Source organism: Arachis stenosperma, chromosome 4 (genome assembly GCF_014773155.1).
Source record: "Arachis stenosperma cultivar V10309 chromosome 4, arast.V10309.gnm1.PFL2, whole genome shotgun sequence".
Lineage (NCBI taxonomy): Eukaryota > Viridiplantae > Streptophyta > Magnoliopsida > Fabales > Fabaceae > Arachis > Arachis stenosperma.
This window is the reverse complement of record NC_080380.1, coordinates 106,899,078-106,921,723: the sequence shown is the minus strand read 5'-3', so window position 1 is coordinate 106,921,723 and position 22,646 is coordinate 106,899,078. Positions and strand designations below refer to the sequence as shown.

General features: G+C 40.1%; 1 protein-coding gene across 1 annotated transcript; it reads right to left on the bottom strand.

Moving 5' to 3' along the window:
* Positions 1-15,192: 15,192 nt before the first annotated feature.
* LOC130973472 (laccase-17-like) lies at positions 15,193-19,229 on the bottom strand. Its single transcript, XM_057898017.1, has 6 exons — positions 19,050-19,229; positions 18,597-18,748; positions 18,265-18,509; positions 18,051-18,179; positions 16,163-17,125; positions 15,193-15,647 (listed from the first exon to the last, which is right to left on the bottom strand). Exons 1-6 carry the CDS (start codon positions 19,173-19,175, stop codon positions 15,517-15,519), a joined length of 1,746 nt encoding a protein of 581 aa, XP_057754000.1. The 5' UTR covers positions 19,176-19,229; the 3' UTR covers positions 15,193-15,516.
* Positions 19,230-22,646: the final 3,417 nt, after the last annotated feature.

The following is a 22,646-nucleotide window of genomic DNA, read 5'->3' as shown; positions in this document are numbered from 1 at the left end:
GAAAGAGAATGCCGAGAGTGGCTTTGTTTTAAAAAGAGAACTCACTTTGAGTAAATTTGGCTTATGAGCCTGAGATGATTTGGGAAATGAGATCTTTAAAGCCAAGGCTGAAAAAAGTTAAAATTTGATTTCAAAGTGAAATGGCTTGAGAAAAATGAGTTATGGCTTAAATGCCGGTTTTATGAATTTGAGGATATTAAATGAAGGAAGTACTGTTTTTGTTATGAGCCGGAATGGCTGTGTGTGATATTGATTTATGGCTGATTATCGAATGAGTTATAAGCCGTATGGCCGGTCATGAATTATGAATTTAAGCCGAAGGGCTGTATTTATCGATAAGTTGATTGGTTCTGGATTGAACCGTGAGCCGGATGGCTGAGATGGATGGTGATCCATGGTTGAATATATGTGCATGTATGCAATTGAATGATTTGTGAATTTAAGCCGAATGGCTGAGATGAAAGTTGTAAGCGAGTATGCTTGTGTTTTCTCTCTGGTTGTAAGGGTGACAGGGCACCGATACCCTCTAATGGCGACAGGGCGCAGATACCCTCTAATGGCGACAGGGCGCAGATACCCTCTAATGGCGACAGGGCGCATATACCCTCTAATGATATTAATGCGCAACAGAGAGACTGTGTCTGGGTTAGCTACCGGACACGTCGGGTTGGCTTGGTAACCGACAGATGATATCATCAGCCACTAGGGACAGGCATGCATCATATGCATCTATGTGACATTGTTTGGGTATGCATATTGTACTTGGTTTGCCTATGTGATTAACTGCTAATTGTTCTACTTGCAATAACTGTTTGTTTGTGTTTGCGTCTTCCTACTTGTGTTTGCATATGGAACTCTGTTGGATTGTGGTGGATTGGTTGTGGTTGGATTGTTTGGGCCTAGGGCCGTGGTTGAATGAGATGGACCGATGGTTGATTTCGGTTTTGTGGTTCTGGTTCGGAATAAGATATGAAAGGTTATTTTGGTTCAGTATAGATAAACCTTTTGAAATGCTTTGATGTTTTGAGAATTGAACAGTTTCTCTTTCAGAAAAGATTTCTGACTGTACTTTATTTGAAAACCGTTATTTTTGAAAAGAGGCATAGGACGGTTATTAATCATTGGTACGGTTTATCTTCATGTATCCTATTACAGTAATTCCCAAAAACCCTCTACTGAGAACCCTTTCGAGGATGATGTTCTCACCCCCTTACATTTTTCCCCTTTCAGGATTTGGGCGCAGAAGTTACGAAGAATTTATTTAGTTATTGCTGTGATGTTCTGTATTGCTTTAGATTATTAATTATTGTACCCTCGCCTTTATCTTGATATATTTTGTAAGAGGGATAGGAATTGTATTGGTTAATGTCTGTAATATTATTTATATATGTATGTATATATGGATGTACTCTTTATGAGTTTTTGTAAGTTGTATGGTTTCTATGGATGTACGTTATCGAACGAAAGCATTTTTGGGAACGGTATTTGCGGTTTAAAGTTTCAAACAGGCTCATATTTTAGTATTAAATAGTATAAGTGTTGTCGTAATGTCCGAGCTATCAGAGTTGCGCAGCCGGAAGCGTGAGCTTTGGTAGTTAGGGTGTTACATTATGGTATCAGAGCAGTCCTTCCTGTAGAGCCTGAGGAATGGACCGACTATGCTTCAATTGCATGCTCTGAGCGTTTGTCATGTATTAGGTCTTGTCGAATGATGAGAATTAGAGCTTTATGCACATGACGGTCTATTGATTAACGCCGTTAGTCTTGCATTGCATAATTCTTGGTATTAAGTTTAGCCGGCTTAATACTAGTGAATTATGTCTATGAAAGCACTAATGGGTTATCATAGGCGATATACGAGTTTTGAGCAAAGCGAATCGCGGGTTTTGGGAACGTTGGAAACTATTTCTCGAGGCTATTCAGTTGTGTGTTTTGGATTTTGTTCGAGTCGACCTGTTCTTTCATGTCCTAACCTGAAGTTCTTGTTTGCTACTCCTTTTGAAAAGTAGTTTGATGCTTCCACCCTATTTCTCTATTCATATGCATTCTTGTTTGATCTCAATTGCATATACTTGTTTGGAATCCTTGTTGCATCTGTCTTTCTCCGTTTGAGTCCTTCCAGATTCCAATATTCCTTGATATAGTTTTGAACTTGTCTTGACGTGCTGTGACTTTTAACTTCGGGTTCCGAATTCATTCTTAAAGAACTGGTTGATTCAGTTTTCCTCTTATTTGACAGTTATTACAGCTAATTTTGAGATTTTCACAAAAGTTGCGCAAAGATTTGATATATACTTATCTACACATGTGGAATTTGAGGATTTCTTATACAGTTTAACAACTATTTATCTCTACTATCTTGCCTGTACTTTTACTGGTTTACGGAACTACATTTACTTTAAAATTACAGTTTGACTTTCTAGCAATTTTACTATAGTTCCAATGCACGTCCTCATTTGATTATGTATTTGGGGTGTTTTTCAAAATTCTGGAAAGAAAGGGGATTCCTCGCTTTTATCCCGGTTGAGTTTCGTTTGATAAACTTTACTTAATTCATTTTGAATTGAGTTTGATTCAGCAGGCTATATGGTTTATGCCATTATTGTTCTTTTGAAAATGTTGGACTCATAGCTTTCTTCCTATGAACGGACTAAATCCTCTAGTAAACCTTCCATTTCTATGAATGTCATACTTGACTTTATTTTAACTAATCTTTTACATTTTGTGAGCATTGCCATTGATCTTGGTTTTTCTTCTCTGGTGAATCTCATTCTTATATGAGTCAGTTTAATTTGTTTCAAATTAGTGCATCATTTATATATCCTCTCATTATCTTTACAAAAGTTTTTAGTTAAAGATTTATCCTTGAGAAATTACTAATAATTGAGTTGTCTTTTCCTTATGACTTTTATATTCTTTTGGATCAATTGAAAGCTTGTTTGATGACTCATGCCTAGTGAATCTTGTTTGAACTACTTTGGTTTAAGATCCTTTCTTGTATGGCTTGACTCCTTTTCAAGTACATCCTAATATCCTTGAATATCCTTTTGAAATGGTGATTTCAACTATACTTTTGGAGTCTTGTTTTGAATTTTTAAAGAAGTTTTGAATTCTCTTTGAAGAAATTCTAAACTGAATCTATTCCCTGTTACTTGATTGAGAGTGAAACCATTATTCGATTTTGATGAAATTGTTCTTAAAGTTGGCATGCGCTATTTTAAATGAGGTTTTGAAAAGTTTCCTTGTTTAGAGGAAACCGGTTCGTTTGTAACGCACCACTTATTTCCTTTACCAAATTGTAAGCAAATTTTTACTTCGGAGTTTCTTTTCTAAAAAGAGTTTAACTTCCTCTTTTGTACTTGCTATAAATGTTATACACGCTTGTTTGAATATGAAATTTTGAGAATTATGAACAAGCATTTGATTACTTCCGAGTTTTTATGAACTGCTTTTGGTTAAGTTGTGCACCTATTTATTTTTCTAAAATATTTGAGAAGATATTTTAGCCTTTATCCAAACTTGTGTACACCTCGTTTTTAAAATTCTACATGATCTGTTTTCAACATGAAATTGTACTGAAGTAAAGCCACATTTATGCTTTTGTTACTCTCTTGAAGGATGTTTGTTGCTTAACTTCTCTTTCAGACTGCGAGGTGACTTTCTTGCAAGTTTTTCGATTCTTTTAAAAATAATGTATACGAAAGTATTTGTAATCGTGCTCTTGAGTTCTGTGGGCTTTGTCTTGGGTTTGAAATATTCTCTTCTGTAAACCTCATACTTCATCGACTCGGTTTGAGTTTGTTTGAAACTGATGCGCTGGTTTTCTTGTTGATCCTATTGAACTTCTTTGATCCAAGGGTTATCTTTGAAGTTGTCAATTGATTTATTTCTAGCAAACTTCATTGCTTGAGCATCCTTGTTTGTCTGGGATTGGATATATTCTTTCTAATCTATGAGTACTATCCTTGACATTTGACTCTCCTTTCTAAATCTTGTATCCTTCTGAGTAAACTCGAGAATTGTTTTGATATCACGTGCGACTTGTAGGCGTAGTAACGCGATATGTTAGTTCTTTAAGACGTGATGTGTATACGGAAGTTGAAGCGGTAGGTGTGCAACGTATGAGTTGTAGGCGTTTTGTTCCTTGCGAACGGATTTGTGGTTGTCAGGCTAACGATCGAAATTGGGGTTTGTAAAGTGCTTGATGGAATTGGGAAGTTGAAACTTTGAGGTTGATATGAGATTAGTGTGCGGAGGTTAAGCGCGTCGTTTTAACTCCATCCTGTTTGATAGCCTTGATGCCTTGCCCTTCTATCACATAATTGACCCATGTTATCTTTTGCATTGAGCCTACCTTGAAACGTTTGCTTTGCAATCACACTCCTACCTTTACATCCTTATGCTTATGACAATCAAAGTATTTGAAAATCGTATATATGATTATATTTTGAGATATTTTTGCTTCTTCCTTAAACGTGTTCGAGGGTGAACCGTTATAGAATTTCTTTCATTTTGTATCAATTTTCGAGGGCGAAAATTTTTATAAGGTGGGTAGAATGTAAGACCCAGAATCTTTGAAAAGTCTTATTATGATCAGCTCTCAAATCCTACAGTTATTTATAGCCTTAATTTCAGAGATTATTTTATTAAAGATAATTAAGGCAAGTTTTGATTTATTGGATTTGAGATAAGTTATGATTATTATCCAATTTTATAATTATTGGATTATTTTCTATATTTAAAGTATAAGGTTGATAGTTATGAAATAATAAGGATTTTTATATGATTTTGGACTAAATAATTAATATTTTAGAATATTGATATTACTATATTGGAAAATAAAGAAAATGAGTATATTATTTCTAATTATTTGGTGGGGACATTTTATTGAAAATAATTTGTAAAATTGATGAGCAAATAGTATTTTTATACATTCTTATTAATGGATTAGAATTTATATCTAATTACTATACTATCCCTACCTTTATTTGAAATTACAAAACTAACCCTATTACCCTAATTCTTGTTGTCTAAATTACCAAATTAACCCCCCAGCTAAACCCTAACCTGTTGCTCTCTTCCCTTAACCCAATCAGCAGTCGCAACCTCCTTACCCTGAACACAGACACTCAGCTCACTGAAAGAAAGGAAAATGAAAGTATGGGAATGAGAGAAAGCAAGGGAAGAGAGATCGAGAGCAAGCTGTAGAGGGAAAAGGAAAAAGGGGGGAGCAACACCGGTGGGTACCACAGGCACTGTCACTGCTGTTTGTGGCCATATGGGAGAGTGAGGGAGAAATGGAGGGCGAGAGGGAGAAGATTTGTGCACCGTCGGAGTCGCTTTGTCACCGCCGTTGAGGTCCTCGCCATCGCCGTTAATGGAGGTCTGTGAACAGAGGGGAGATACGCGAGGAAGGAGGACGCCGTCGCGAGGAGTGTCGCCTCGCCGCCGTCGCTGATGAGCCCAGCTGCCGCCGATCTGGTCCGAGAGAGGGAGAACATGAACAGAAGGCAAGACGGGGAGCCACCGCCGCTGTTTGTTGAACCCACAGTGCTCCCTATCGCCTCTGTCATCTGGAACCGCGCCGGACCGCCACGCGTCAGGAGCCGGGCTGTCGCTGCCCTTCCCGTCGCAGAGGAGAGAGTCCAAAGGAGAGAGAGAGGTCGCACGATGATGGTGGGTGGTTCCGCCGCCCTTGCTGCCGTGCCGTCAGAATCTGCCACCATGGCCGCCGGAGCTTCAGGCTGAGCTTCTGCCCAACCAGCTGCTACAGGGGTTGCCTCCTATCGTGTATGGCTGCCGGAGAAGCTGTTGTGGCCACCGGAACCATCACCGGAACTTCTGCGGTTTGATTCAGTCTTCAATCCTTTCTCACGGTAAGCATCTTCATTCCGGAGCTCTTGAAAATCAATATGCTGCTATATTTGGCCGCAGATTCTGAGGTTTTGTAACATAGGGTCAAGCTCTGGTTATTGCGGGTCAAGATTAAAGCTGCCGCCGAATCGGTTCGGAGACCGCCGCTGTTTTGGTTCAGCCGTTCCTCCTTCGGTTCGGTAAGCATTTTCGGTTTGAAAGTCTTTTGGTTACTATTCTGTTATCTCACGCTGGGGTTTGTGGCGTTAATTGCTATACGATTGAGTTTCGGTTGTTGTATGTTGCGATTAGAGTGTTGAGGCTGTTGCGAAAGTGGCTTGGAGCTGAGGTTTTGGTTGCCGTCAGTTCGGCTTGAGACGGAAAGGACTTGATGAGGCATTTGGGTTATGGAATTGCGTTTTGAGGTAGGGGCGCTTTTCAAAAACTATGTTTTATGTATTGGAATTATTACATATGGATACTGATGTGAGATATTGTGTATTTGGTGATTGTATCTGCCTTATGTATTATTTGTTTGACTCGAATGATTATGGATGTTGGTTTGGCTGAATTGTTGTGCGGCTTTGTGAAATGTAATGTTTGAAGTTGATTCTTTAAAGATTTGAATCTGAGTTTAATCCGTTGAGGATTGATTTGATTTGAGTTAATTATTTGATGATTTGAAAAGTCGAATGCACTTTTGAATTCAGCCTGGTTTACTTTAATTGACTTGGTTTTGGACAAATAATTTGTTATTGAACCGTTTCTTTAAAGCTTTGGAAATGAGTTATATTGATTGATATTGAGTTGTTTTTGAAATGGTATCCTTGAGATACGCCACTGAGGCGATTGTTGGATTTAGCTTGCTTTAAACTGATTTCTGGTTTGAGCTGTTGAAAAGGGATGAGAAACGGTTTAGTTGGGACCCGAACCGGGTGGCAAAAGTCCAAGTTTTAGGGGAGGTGCTGCCGAAATTTCTACAAAATTCTACTCTTGTTTGTAAAGTTATTTAAAAAGGGTTGGATTTGAGAAATTGTATTATTTGATTTATTAAGAGAATATTTATGTTTTCAAGCTTAATTTATTTAATGAACTTTATGCGTTGAGTTCAGCTCATTTAGAAATGAACTATTTGTACAGTTTGAATCACTGAAGGAAAGAATGATGCTTTAATATTGATTTCAATATAAAAAAGGATTTTTAGTGATTTTTAAAGGAACCTAGACTTTTGATTGAGTAATCAAGTTTGAGGCATTTTGGAAGAGTTGGAAAAATGGGTTCCAAAAAGAAACCTGAAAGTGGTTTGATTCAAATGAACCGGTTCCGTTTCAAATGAGTTGATTTTTGGACCGGGTTGGAACTTGTGATTTTGTATGATCGGTTTTATAATAAATTCAGTTTTATTTACTTGAACCGAGGATTTATGATTTTAAGAGTTTCAATGAATTTTAAAGAATTGATATAGTTTAACCTTCCCTAAAGACTTGGGACTCTGCCAAGAAGCTTTTGTTATAAAATCCCATTGTTGGATGGGTGGTTTTGAATACTTTGACATAAATCCTTAACTTGCCATGGTTTTGGAAGTTTTGGAAAGAGAATGCCGAGAGTGGCTTTGTTTTAAAAAGAGAACTCACTTTGAGTAAATTTGGCTTATGAGCCTGAGATGATTTGGGAAATGAGATCTTTAAAGCCAAGGCTGAAAAGAGTTAAAATTTGATTTCAAAGTGAAATGGCTTGAGAAAAATGAGTTATGGCTTAAATGCCGGTTTTATGAATTTGATGATATTAAATGATGGAAGTACTGTTTTTGTTATGAGCCGGAATGGCTGTGTGTGATATTGATTTATGGCTGATTATCGAATGAGTTATAAGCCGTATGGCCGGTCATGAATTATGAATTTAAGTCGAAGGGCTGTATTTATCGATAAGTTGATTGGTTCTGGATTGAACCGTGAGCCGGATGGCTGAGATGGATGGTGATCCATGGTTGAATATATGTGCATGTATGCAATTGAATGATTTGTGAATTTAAGCCGAATGGCTGAGATGAAAGTTGTAAGCGAGTATGCTTGTGTTTTCTCTCTGGTTGTAAGGGTGACAGGGCACCGATACCCTCTAATGGCGACAGGGCGCAGATACCCTCTAATGGCGACAGGGCGCAGATACCCTCTAATGGCGACAGGGCGCATATACCCTCTAATGATATTAATGCGCAACAGAGAGACTGTGTCTGGGTTAGCTACCGGACACGTCGGGTTGGCTTGGTAACCGACAGATGATATCATCAGCCACTAGGGACAGGCATGCATCATATGCATCTATGTGACATTGTTTGGGTATGCATATTGTACTTGGTTTGCCTATGTGATTAACTGCTAATTGTTCTACTTGCAATAACTGTTTGTTTGTGTTTGCGTCTTCCTACTTGTGTTTGCATCTGGAACTCTGTTGGATTGTGGTGGATTGGTTGTGGTTGGATTGTTTGGGCCTAAGGCCGTGGTTGAATGAGATGGACCGATGGTTGATTTCGGTTTTGTGGTTCTGGTTCGGAATAAGATATGAAAGGTTATTTTGGTTCAGTATAGATAAACCTTTTGAAATGCTTTGATGTTTTGAGAATTGAACAGTTCCTCTTTCAGAAAAGATTTCTGACTGTACTTTATTTGAAAACCGTTATTTTTGAAAAGAGGCATAGGACAGTTATTAATCACTGGTACGGTTTATCTTCATGTATCCTATTACAGTAATTCCCAAAAACCCTCTACTGAGAACCCTTTCGAGGATGATGTTCTCACCCCCTTACATTTTTCCCCTTTCAGGATTTGGGCGCAGAAGTTACGAAGAATTTATTTAGTTATTGCTGTGATGTTCTGTATTGCTTTAGATTATTAATTATTGTACCCTCGCCTTTATCTTGATATATTTTGTAAGAGGGATAGGAATTGTATTGGTTAATGTCTGTAATATTATTTATATATATGTATGTATATATATGGATGTACTCTTTATGAGTTTTTGTAAGTTGTATGGTTTCTATGGATGTACGTTATCGAACGAAAGCATTTTTGGGAACGGTATTTGCGGTTTAAAGTTTCAAACAGGCTCATATTTTAGTATTAAATAGTATAAGTGTTGTCGTAATGTCCGAGCTATCAGAGTTGCGCAGCCGGAAGCGTGAGCTTTGGTAGTTAGGGTGTTACATACTCCGGTTACAACCAGATACCGATGCACCGTCCTGACGAAGGCAAGACGGCGTTCATAACGCCGGGAGGAACTTTCTGCTATAAGGTGATGCCATTCGGCCTAAAAAATGCGGGGGCAACGTACCAAAGGCTAATGAATAGGATATTCCACGACCTCATAGGAAAGACAGTTGAAGTCTATGTGGACGACATCCTCGCGAAGACAACACGACCTGACGATCTCCTGAACGATCTGGCGAGTGTATTTGCGTCCCTCCGACGACATGGCATGAGGCTGAACCCCCTCAAGTGTGCTTTCGCCATGGAAGCTGGGAAATTCCTCGGATTCATGATAACCCAAAGAGGGGTAGAAGCCAACCCGGAGAAGTGCCAAGCGATACTCCAAATGAAGAGTCCAGGCGGTATAAAGGACGTCCAAAGGTTGGCAGGACGGCTGGCCTCATTATCGCGGTTTCTCGGAGCGTCGGCAACAAAGGCCTTACCGTTCTTTAACCTCATGAAGAAAGGAATAGCGTTCGAATGGACACCCGCATGCGAGGAAGCTTTTCAGCACTTTAAGGAAATCCTGGCGGCACCCCCGGTCCTCGGGAAGCCAAAGGACGGGGAACCATTATACCTTTACCTCGCCATAACAGGAGAAGCCTTGGCCGCAGTTTTGGTACTAGAAGAAGGAAGGAGGCAGCAACCAGTCTATTTTGTCAGCAGGGCCCTACAAGGGGCAGAGTTGAGATATAAAAAACTGGAAAAGCTAGCTCTGGCACTCCTGACCTCTTCGCGGAGGTTAAAGCAATACTTCCAAAGCCACCAGATTGTCGTAAGAACGGACCAGGGGATCCGGCAGGTGCTCCAAAAACCCGACTTGGCGGGAAGAATGATGACCTGGTCCATTGAACTTTCCCAATACGACATACGATACGAACCCCGGCAAGCCATCAAGGCGCAGGCGATGGCGGATTTCTTGGTAGAAGTAGCGGGGGATCCGGCCGAAGACACGAACGCACGGTGGAAGCTCCATGTTGACGGAGCCTCCAACCAAGCGTTCGGGGGCGCCGGGATCATCCTGGAAAGCCCAGCCGGAGTCGTGTACGAACAGTCAATTAAGTTCGAATTCCCCGTTTCAAATAACCAAGCAGAATACGAAGCCCTTATAGGAGGCTTAGCCTTAGCAGCAGAAGTCGGGGCAACGAGGTTGGAGATATGCAGCGATTCGCAAATCGTCACCTCCCAAGTGAACGGGAGCTATCAAGCTAGGGACTCCCTGTTGCAGAAATACTTGGAAAAAGTCAAGGACTTGAGCCGAAAGTTTGAAGAAGTCACGATCCAGCACGTTCCAAGAGAAAGGAACACACGGGCAGATCTCTTGTCAAAATTAGCTAGCACCAAACCGGGAGAGGGCAACCGATCTCTAATCCAAGGAAAAATGAAAGAGCCGGCGGTCACACTACACCTCTCGAAGCTAAACCCCTCCTGGCTGGACCCCATCACCGACTTCTTAGAAAACGGCAACCTCCCCGACAACGAAAAAGACGCCAAGAAGCTAAGAAGGGAAGCTGCCAGATATGCCATCATCCAGGGTCAGCTGTTCAAAAAAGGGTTCAATCATCCCCTGCTGAAGTGCTTGCACACCGACCAGACGGATTACGTCCTCAGGGAAGTCCATGAAGGATGTTGCGGCCACCATATAGGAGGCAAGGCCCTAGCGAGGAAGTTAATCCGAGCCGGATATTATTGGCCATCGATGATGGCCGACTCCATGGAATTTGTCAGGAAGTGCGTCAAGTGCCAAGAAAACGCCAACTTCCATCGTGCGCCAGCCTCTGAGCTCAGCTTGCTAATGTCCTCCCGACCGTTCTCCCAATGGGGAGTCGACCTTTTAGGACCCTTTCCCGTCGGCCCGGGGCAAGTCAAATACCTTATAGTCGCTATCGACTACTACACGGAATGGATAGAGGCCGAACCGCTGGCCAGTATATCCTCGTCCAATTGCAGGAAATTCATGTGGAGACATGTCATAACGCGATTTGGTATCCCGGAAGTCGTCATCTCGGACAATGGGACACAGTTCACCGACAAGAAATTCACAGAATTCCTCGCCGGCCTGGGTATAAAGCAGAGATTCTCCTCTGTGGAACACCCACAGACAAACGGGCAGGTCGAGTCCGCAAACAAAATCATCCTGCTAGGGCTCAAGAAGCGGTTGGATAGCAAGAAAGGCGCTTGGGCCGACGAGCTCGCCTCGGTCCTATGGTCCTACCGAACAACGGAGCAGTCCTCCACTAAAGAAACACCCTTTCGACTAACGTACGGGTCAGATGCAGTGATACCCGTAGAGATCGGAGAGCCAAGCCCACGACTACTCCTGAAGGGGGTAGAGGAGACTGTCGAGAAGGACCTGATAGAAGAAACCAGGGAAATGGCCTACCTAGCGGAAGCGGCGCTAAAACAAAGAATGGCCTTACACTACAATGCCAAAGCACTCAAAAGGAAGTTCGAAGAAAATGACCTCGTCCTGAGGCGTAACGACATCGGCCCATCTACCCCGGGAGAAGGCAAACTGGCAGCAAACTGGGAAGGACCATACCGAATCAAAGAGGTAATCGGTAGAGGAGCATACAAGCTAGAAAGACTCAGCGGCAAAGAGGTCCCGAGGACATAGAATGCAGATAACTTAAGAAGGTTTTATTCCTAAGCCATTTTTGTAATAGTACTTCAATATCCTTGATTACAATGATTAAACCTGTCCGATTTCCACATGCCATATTTGCCTATGTTATCTCATTATTTCTAACTTTTTGAGCGACCACTATGAGAACAAGGATACACGGCCCCGGGACTGATCACCCCGGGAGCCCCTCAGATCAAAAACGCGATAAACGACCTTAACAAGAAAGAACGCCACAAACGGCAAACACGAGTAAACGGAAACGAAACAACAGCGAGTAAAACAAGAAATTAAACACGCGGGCAAACGATCCCATAAACCCATTAACGGGCGCTAAAAGTCGCAGTACAAAGGTTCAACAAAAAGAAGAGTTCAATAGTACAAACATTATTTCTTCGGCATATCAACAACCTTCCCATCCTTGATGGTCTTGAAAACACCAATTGCCGACACGTCGAAGTCCGGAGAAATAATCTTCACTTGAGCTTTGAGGGCATCTTCAGTCATGAAAATTGCGTTCTTGCCCTGCTCCTTGACCTCCTTGTGCTTCCGCTTGAACAACTCGGCCTCCTCCCGAGCAGCCTTGGCGGCCGCCACCGCTTCGTCCCGCTCTTTCTCCAGAGCGGACACCCGACCTTGCGCGGCACTCAATTGGCTCCTCAAAGTCATCTCCTGCTCCGTCAAACGGGATACAGAGGCGTCGGCAGTCTTCAATTTCTCCTCTACCAAAGCAGCCTTTTTCTCGGCGGCGTCAAGCCTATTCCCCGCTTCAACTAACTGATCCTGGAGCGTTTTAACTTGGGTTTTGTACTTGTTGTTGGCATCAACAGCAGATTCAAGCTTCCGACGAAGCGAGGCCATACCAGAAAGCTCAAACTCAGCCTTTCGGGCTATGGACGCGCCGCGAAGGAGGGTACGGTACATCCACCGAGCCTGCCCCGAGAGGTCGGTGCCATGGAAATGATCCTCCGTGCCCAGAAGCAGCTGGGCATCTATGAACGTCCCAGCGTCAAAATTCCTTTCCATGACAGTCAAAACCCCCTCGGGACTAGACTGCGACCTCTGTCTCTTGGGAGTAGGGATGACGGACAACTCTTCCTCCTCCTCCCGACGTGAGGAAGACGAGCGCCCAGGAATAGGAACCTCTGGAGGAATCGAGGGTGCGGAAGTCGGGGTGGCGGCCTTCGCAGACGCATCAACTTCAGGAGGAGGCATTTCTGGAGGAACCGTCGCCTGCTGTCCTCCAGTCTCCTCACCCTCGCCGTCCTGAAGGAAGGTTTGATACAGGTTATCCATGCCGGTCACTTCGGCAGAAAGTCCCACTACAGACAACAAATTGAGAAACGAATAAGTTAGTGGAAGCAACAATGAAACATTTAAGCAGGCAACCACACGACAAGAGAAACTCACGGATATAATCTCGGGCGGCCTCCCGATTACCCATAAGGAGGTGTGGATTCACATTGTTTCTCCCAAGAACCGCCCACAATATGTCGGCCACCCGCCGGTCCACAGCCGACATCCCTTTATAAGTAACTTTGATAAAAGGATTAGACCCCGCCCCGAAGCTCCAATACGTCGGGATGAGGCGCTCCTTTTCCAAAGAAAACCAAAAAGGGTGACGACCCTTGACCGGGCGGACCTTAAAGTACTTGTCCTTGAACCCGTGGTAGGAGTCCTCGAACAAACCAAAGATCCTCCAGCCTTGGGCGGACCGAAAGGACATGAACCCTTTCTTGTGTTTCCCCTCCTTCGAAGGGTTCGTTAGACTAAAGAAAAAGAGGAAAACGTCGACAGAGATCGGCAGCTCTAAGTACTCGCACACCATCTCGAAGCAGCGGATGGAAGCCCAGCTGTTCGGATGTAATTGAGACGGAGCCACCGAAATTCGATTCAGGAGGCTCATCTGAAAGGGGGAAAAGGGAATGCGAACCCCAACCTGAGTGAACATGGCTTGTAAAACCAGATCCAATCGGCAACCCGGGGGGCATTAAAATTAATCTCATAAAGCCGCTCGTGAGGGGCAGGGACATAAACGTCATAGTTCGCCTCCTCGTCGGTGCCCCCACAAAGATACTCGGCCTGGCGAAATTCCGTGAGCTCCTCCTCACCCATCTGATTGGGAGAGTTCCTGAGGTCGAAAACCACCCACGCATACGGGTCATAACCCGCGGCGGAGCTAGAAGCTCGGCTAACAACACGAGGCATACCTACAGTGGGGGCACCGCGCGGTTAGTCCGTGAGGTCGGAAGCCAGGGAAAACCCAAAGAAACCCCACGTGCCATGACCACAAGGGGGAGTAAACAAAACCGAGACCAGAACAATGACACGAACCCCCCATGACACACCATAGTCGATAAAAAGAAAATGCAAAGAAAATGCATCCATGAACAACAAGGAAGAGCAAGCACAGGAAAAGATGCCCATAACAAACATGCAAACAACCATTGAAGCGGAAGGAAAAAAGATGGTTACCTGGATGATCGAGAAAATTCAGATAAGGACGAAGCGCACTGGAGCAATGAAAATAACTTCTAAGTGATGAGAGCGCAGGAAGAAGGAATAGGCAGTGTGATCAGAAAAGCAAGTAGAAGAAGAGCAAAACGTAAAACTGTTTAAAACCGCTTTAGTGGAAGCACGAAAGGCCTGGGGGCAGGACAGTCTTTGCACGCATGGGTTTTTTCAACCCTTAATGAGCATTTAATGCCCCTCGCGAGAAACGAGGCGACAAAAGAACGCCCCGAATTACGAACGGATACGAGTAGCGCGTCCCCCACACGGACGATCGAATTCGCGACAACAGGGGGAGAAAGAACTCGCCTCCAACGACCCGAACGGTCGATTAGCGGCGCGTGGGGGCACTGTAACGGCCTGGCCCAGGCTACCACGGGTCAACCCGATCCAATGAGTACCCGACCCGAGCGGTCGGGTGCATGCAGCTTACCACGCGACCCGGACACGCGTCCCTGACAGCTCTCCACTGCAGCTGTGAGGAAGTTTCGAGGAAGGTGGACCTGTCCTTGCAGGGCCCACCTCTGACACGGTATAAATGGGGATGGACCTGCCCTTCCCCCAAGGTACGTCACTTTTACACCTGTCACATTACCCACCTGCACACCAACTGACTTGAGCGTCTGAGTGTCTTTGCAGGTGGCACCCCCCTTTTTCTCTTTCCTCCCATAATGAGAGCTCGGCTACCCGGCAGATCCAAGCCCAACACTTCCACGATCGACGCGTTATCACCCCATAAAGGATCACCCGACTTGTCCGACAACCGACTACCGAACAATTTTATTTATGTGTTATTATATTGATATTTTTATACTTGCTTTATCCTAAAAAATATTACTATACTTTTAATATTTTCTTATAGAAAATGATCTAATCAAATTTTCAATACGAGTTTTTTTTTAAAAAAAAAATTAGGGTATGTTAGAGGTTGTGGCCATATATATATACTTGAGCTTTGCCAAATTTATTGAAGATTCCAGACAACTTGCAAAATATACACAAAAATCGACTCTAAATGAGCGTCATTTTCTATGAATATCGTAGCTCAGAAATGGTACACTATCAAATTGAAAGTAAATACTTCGTTGAACTCCATAGACTACACAAATGCAAAACTCATGTCTGCTAGCTAGTTTCCTAATTAAAGAGTGACCAAAATTGAAGAAAGACTAAGCCGAAGCTTTTATGGGTAACGACTACCAAAAAATGTATAGAAACACGACAGAAAATAATCCAATTCAATGAGAAAATAGACTAAGAAAAAACAAAAATGAATGGGTAATATGTTTAACATTTGGGAAGATCAGATGGTGGAGGTGGCAGCTTCTGATTGCGCCGTTTTCCATCTTGGACAATCCAAGCCATTTTGAGACCCCAACTTGTATGCACTTCAAGGTGGCAGTGCATAAACCAAACCCCTGTTCATGCATAACCAGCAAACGTACTTAGGAATATTATTTAATAGAAATTTACACAAAAAATAGATATACTTCACAATTGAGATGTCATCTATCACTACTATTCTGTATTTATACTAATATAAAGTTCAGTTGACCTCAAAATAATATGTATTCTTTTATTCATGATCAAATATTTGTTATATGGTTGTCTACGATCTCACAACAAGCCAACAACTAGTTGATTGTGAATTAGAATTTTATTTAAAGATTTTTTATTAATTAGTAGGATGTAATATACACAAGGTGAAATTTGAATTCTAATATCTATTTGAGTGACCGAGTGAACTAATTACTAATAGGAAGGAGATAATTAGAAATTTCAAAACTTTTCGATAAAAAAGAAATTCCCATTTCACTGACCTGAAGTTTATCGTTAATATATATTTAGTGGAAAAAAAGAATGGTAATGATTCTACGAAACAGAAACTAATTTGTTCTTGATAATGATATAGTTCTAGTAGTACAGTACCCACCTGGGTTATCAGCAAGGAAGCGCAGAGCGAGCCATCCACCAGAAGGCACGCCAGCAGTGTTTCTCTCAGCGGGGTCAACAAGATTGAAGTTCTTAGGATCCTTTTTGGGGTCAAAGTTTCCATTGCCTTGACCCACAATGAAGAAGTTAAATCCATGAAGATGAAGTGGGTGCGACTCTGCTCCGATGATGCTTGTGTCCTGCAGCACCAACTCCACGCTCTCGTTGAACTTCAGCACCACCACCTTCGTCCCACTACTTACCATGATGTTCCTCGGCGGCGTGCCGGTGTAGTTGAACTTAACCGGCGGGTTCGCAGGGAAATCAGTGCTGTAAACCCCTTTTGATTTGTTAAAGAAGTGTGCTTGGAGTAAGGCCGTGTTTGGCATCACAAACGACACGTTGTTAACGGCAGCCGCGACTCTCGTGTTGTTGGGTCCTTGACACGCTTCGTTCTTGGAGCATTTACTGATCCCTAACCCCACCGTGAAGAAGAAGCGTCTGTCAACGGTTCTTGGAACTTTTGCTGGGAACCTTTTGGTGTTCAAGCTACGGACTCTGTTGTTGAATTTGGCGGCAAAGACTGTGTCGTTGAATTTGGGGAGTGGGGGTCTGAAAAGTGGAAGGTTATTGGTGTTGGAGAGTGAGGCTGCGGGGTGGTTGTACTCAAGCAGGGCGGTGGTTGTGGCGTTGTCGAAGGCGGCGGGGCCGGTGGCGTAGGGCCTTGCGGCGACGGCGAATCTGGAGTTTGGAGGGTTTGGTTTGGTTTTGAGAAGAACGTTGGTGGTTTGGCCTGGTGTGATGAGAACAATGTTTGATGCGAAGGGCTTTACGTACACTGCGTCTACTTCGACCACCGTGAGGGTGTGGTTTGCTATGCTGAAGAACATCTCATCATTCAGTGCAGCGTTGATCAGCCGAAGCAGATACGTTTTTCCAGGCTTCACCTTCAGCTTGAAAGTCTCTTCACACAGTCAAATGGCCAATTTCATTTTCTTTTCCACAAAAAAATTTGCCAATAGTATTCTCCATTCAGTTATAAAAACATAAAAATACAGAAATGTTTGTATGATTTAACTTTTCTTACGAAATTGTTTGAATTTAGTTAGTTCCTTTATATATATCTTTTAAAATTTCAGATAATTTATTTGCTTTTACTATACTAATAACTAATTTGACACGTTTTTACAAATATTAGAATTAAGTTATTGTTTTTTATTAGAAATTAATATGTCTTATATTCTAACCAACCATGTTAAAGGTACTTTAAAAATTAAAATCATATTAGGTTGGTATTAAAATCAGTTATGAATATAAAATATGTAATAAAATATAAAATATATATTAAAAATAAATTAAATAATATATATATTTATACATAAATATATAATGATTGATTTTGGTGATCAATTTTAATATATAAATAATATTTTTTTGTAAAAATTATCCAGTAAATTAGTAAAACATATAGAATATATATTAAAATAAAAATAACTACATAGCACATATTTATACATAAATATAGTAATTTGCTTTGTGGGCTGTTTTTTTTTATGTACAATATAGTAAAAATTCACCTACAATTTATCTTTTTATGAAATTGTTAGTTGAAAATTATGAGATAATTTGATATGTTTTAGTGAATATTTATTTAAAAACTTTCAACTATTAACTTTACAAAAACACAATTACATGTAAGTTGTAAGTCTTCACCTGCCCAATATTTTTCTACAACAAATAAACCATCACTTTTTTTTTTTTCAAAATTAGGTTGTCTCGTATAAAAATTATTAAGCGAGTATTCAATAATACAAAAAAATGTTCACCCTATCCCTATTTTTTTTACAAACAAGGTATAAAAGCAAGTTGTTTTAGTGATTCATTCTTACCTTTGGCTGAGCAGTTAGAGAGAAGACCTGGAAGGCCGTTGATTGTGTGAGCATCAGACAGATTAGGCGCCAATCCTGTTTTCGTTGCTTGGTTTATAACAGCTTCTGTGTCCGCATTCCACCACTCCCCTGCCATTGTTTTTTATGCAATATAATATCAAAATATATCAGCTTAGAAACAACATTTTACTTTCTAATATATATCATGGCTTACCAAGTATGATGGGGACTTCTTTGAAGGGCTTGGCGAATGGATAAGCCTCGTGTCTCTTTGGAAGAATCACAATGGCACCATAGAGAGTTGTTCTGAGCCATGAGATGTGTGCATGCCACCACAGTGTACCTCTCTGCCCAACCACCGTGAAGTTGTATACATAACTCTGCCCTCTCTGAATCGGACACTGCGTTATATACGCCGGTCCATCTGCCCAACCACTTCTCACTTGCCGGATTCCATGCCTGCCAAAAAATGTATATATAGTTTATCATATTAAATTGTGCAGCAAAATTGTTAGTATGCTACCATTGAAGTTAATTAATTAATACCAATGAATTGTCACATTGTGCTGAACATGGTTAACCACTTTAATCACAAGTCTATCACCCTCTCTTGCTATTATTCTAGGACCTGGAAACTGTCCATTCACAGTCACGATGCTCTTTGTTTTGCAAAGCCTTGTCACATTTTGCATTTTGATCTGCACAAAAAGGAATTCAAATTGAGAAACACAAGTTTTAAAAAAAAAAATTCTAGAGCGCCAACAATATTTAGATAAGCACGCCAAAAATTTTTACATCCTATTAGTTTTTACACATACGTGACAGTATATCAGTATAATTTGCATTGACATTACAAATAATTTGCACATATTTGAATTATTAATGTGAAAAAGCTGTGACCATAGAGCTACGATTATAGTGAATTAAGTCAGAGAGTAAAAAATAGTGACTATAGATCATAGACTAAAAATGTGGCAGTGATATTTTGTGTACACATACGTTAAACTTGTAGTGCCTTGTAACTCTTTCATGCTCTGCATGCATTAGATTTGGAAAAATGAATACAGCACATAACACAACGAGCATAACCCTTAAGAAGCCCGGCATGCTTGGCGAAGAACACATTTCCTTTTTTCTTTTAATCTTCTAAAGCTTCTTTTTTATTGTGTTTTCTTGTTTTTTTACTTTGGATGGATTAAACAACAAACTGAGGCAGCTTATATAGAAGAAATGGAATTAGTGGGACTATGATAATTAATTAGGTGATTGAAAATGAGATGTTACAGACTACATACTAATAATTCCTTTGCCCACAATGTTGCAATCTTTGAACTATTGCATCGGCTTTAATTTCCGCTGGCTATGGTTAGGGTATAGAGTACATTTCAAGCCAGATTATAATTTGATTGTGGAACTTCCTCTGATACTATGTAACTTCATTTTCCAATGTGATCAATTTTACACAAGTTATAACACTACATCAATTGATCGAACTCAAGGGAGTTTTTACAACACAATTAGTTAGACGCAATGTTAAATGTCACAAAGATTCAACATTAACATATATAATGCTTTCTTGTCGCTTTAATTTGTTACCAAGGTAGATATATAATAGGTGTAATTTGAGACATATATCCAAGGACATTTTGATCCAATAAAATTAAGAGAAAAGGATAAATAGTTTTCTGATTTTCTACTCAGCAAACATTTAAGTCTTTAGGGATTTAAAAATATATTTAAGTTCTTGACTTCTTAAAATCTAGACACATCGATCTCTGTCCAATTTGACTCATTTAAAAATTATTTCATATATATATCTGTATTAATTAGATCAGTACAACGGAAATTACGTTTGATTTTTTGTTGAATCTAATAGACCCAAGTGAATACGAGGAATTGATATATCCAGGTTTTGAAAACATAAAAAATTTAAATGTAATTTTAAATTTTCAAGAACTTAAATATTTGCAAATAAAAAAGCAAAGATTTATTTATCTTTTTTTTTCTCTTAAATTAAATTAAACATATTTCTATTTTTTTTATGAACTTTAATTTATGTGCGAAATAAACAATTAAACAAAACAAAATGTTGATGAATGAAAGGGATTGATTATCACAAACAGGGTTAGATGGACTTGGGTGCGAGGTAAACCTCAGCCTCCTAACGTTAATACTTGTTTATAAAGGAACAAAGAGAACAGTAGTTGTTGTTTCGTTAGATGTGTCGGTTGTTAATTTGGTGCTTTGCAAAATCTAGCGGCTTTTGATGTTGTTGCCAATGGCTCTTATCTTTGCTGTGATGAGCTTTGATTTGCATGTTTCTCATTCGCCGCAATCTAATATTAATAGGCCACAATGAAAAATTTAATTAGTTATTGTTGAAAGGGAACAACATGAGTTCAGTTGTTTAAAAATTGCAGCGAAACCGAAAAAAGAGTTGTCTACAAATTGCAACATCGGGGCCAAAGTTACTGGAATTTTACTTTCTTTGGCAAGGTTTTTTTTATTTAAGAGAAATGTTAGGTAATAATTAATATTTTTTTATTTGTCTTGCAATTGAACAATATTAACCAACTCTTATTTTTTTTTTTATTAAAAATGTTGACCCCTCCTAATATTCTCCTTTACCTAATCAATGAAAATGTTTGCCCACTAAAAAATTTTCAATTAATTAACAAATTATTATTCACATTAACATTTAAAATCAATTATAATACGTTTAAAAATTTGACATGATATCCTGAAATTTTACGACAATATATTAAACTAAAAAGTAGATGAGACAAATTTAAAATTCTATTTCATTTGTTTATTACAATAGTTTGGCAAAATATTTTAAAGAAGTGCTTATGTTTTTGAAAAATATAAACATCATATTCTGTATTTAATAAAGAAAATTAAGTATTTGTACATTTTAACTTTGAAAAGTTATGAGTACTTTTTAAAACTTCTAAAATATTTTCAAAATAAACTAGCTATTTTAAAAATTAAAATATTTAATATGATTTTATATACTAGTAAATATCTATATTGATTCTTAGTCTTTATTATATTTATGGCTATTAAAATCATTTTAAATATTGAAAACAACTCTACCAAACAAAATTTTTATAACTTGTGTGTATTGAATATCACTTTATTTTGATTTTTTACAAGTTTTAAAAAACTATTTTTAAACATTTAATTTAAATACACTTTTTTTGAAAACCATAACTCTTTACTAAGCTATGCCATAGATATTTTTGGAAGAGAATGGGACCAAAATTCTGAAAATTGGTTTGAATTGGCCGGTTGAATAGGTCGAACCGTGAATCGGTGAATATTTTGATTTGGTCAAAAATCATAATCACCCTTTTTGAAAATTGTTATTAGACCACCGAATCGGTTGGAAACTGTTCAGTTGAATCAAACCAGGACCCAACTGGTTTTCATATTTTTCACCAACAGTGTTGTTCAGTTCATTAATGAGATAAAAAGGAAAGGGTGAACCCCTAAACCCTAATCTCCTTCCCCTTCGTTGAACAGTCACTCACTCAACAACCAGTAGTAGCATCTCGCATACTCGCCTTCGAGCTCCTTCATCACTCCCTCAATTGCTCCATCCAGTCACTGCCGTTGCAACTGCTCAAACCTTGAAGCCGCCTTCCCCAGCCACCGTCCACTTGCTCTCATAACTCCGTCATTCTCGTCTACTGTCGTCTCTATCACTCCGTCACTTGTCCTCATCTCGTGTAGTTCCTCCATCGCTCAGAGCTGTTGTTTTGCTGCGCCGGCTCTATTCTATTGAACCACCATGCTCCAGCCCTTCTTTGCTCTAGCCATCCAGTTCTCCCTTACCTCTGTACTCTAGAAGGCACCCTCAAGCCCTAACTTTGTCGTCGTCTCGTTGTTCGTCCATCGAGCAGCTGTTGTTCGGCCATGTTGGCTCTGTCCAACCGTGCTCCAACCCTTTTCTGCTTTAGTTCGGCCACGCTCAACCCTCATCTACTCCATTCCTGCCACGTTCCACCGTCTTCTACTCCAGTTTTGCCTCACACCACCGTCCACCATCTAGTCTTACGGTGCTCCCTCATCTCTATATTCTAGAAGGTACATTTTTTAGGATTTTTAATTTTTAATTTGTGATTTAATGATTTTTCATTTTTCTTCTTCAACTATTGTTGTCTGTGGTTTAGGATTGATATTATGTGGTTCTATTGTCTTTAATTTCTGTTTTGAATTTTAGTTTTTATAGTGATTGATTGATTATGTTTGATTATGTTATGGTTCTGCTTATGTCTTTCATTGTTAATTTTTTTGTTGTGTACCTATTGATGTCCTTGAGAGCTGAGAACTTGAGATTATTAGGTTGTTGTATTTGGATATTTAGATACTGTGAAGTGCATTTATGCATCTTCCAGATGAGTTAGAAAAAAAGCTGGTGAATAAGATTTTAAATTATGAAATCATGTGTTCCTGAAAGACGATAATAAGGAATAAATTTGGTTTTCGCGATTTAATCTTTCGCAGCTTTTCATCATCTTGCTCCATTGTCTAGTGCTTTATTTCCTTGCTCGTGTTAAGGTCTTCACCACCTGTACATCTTGTGCATTGGAG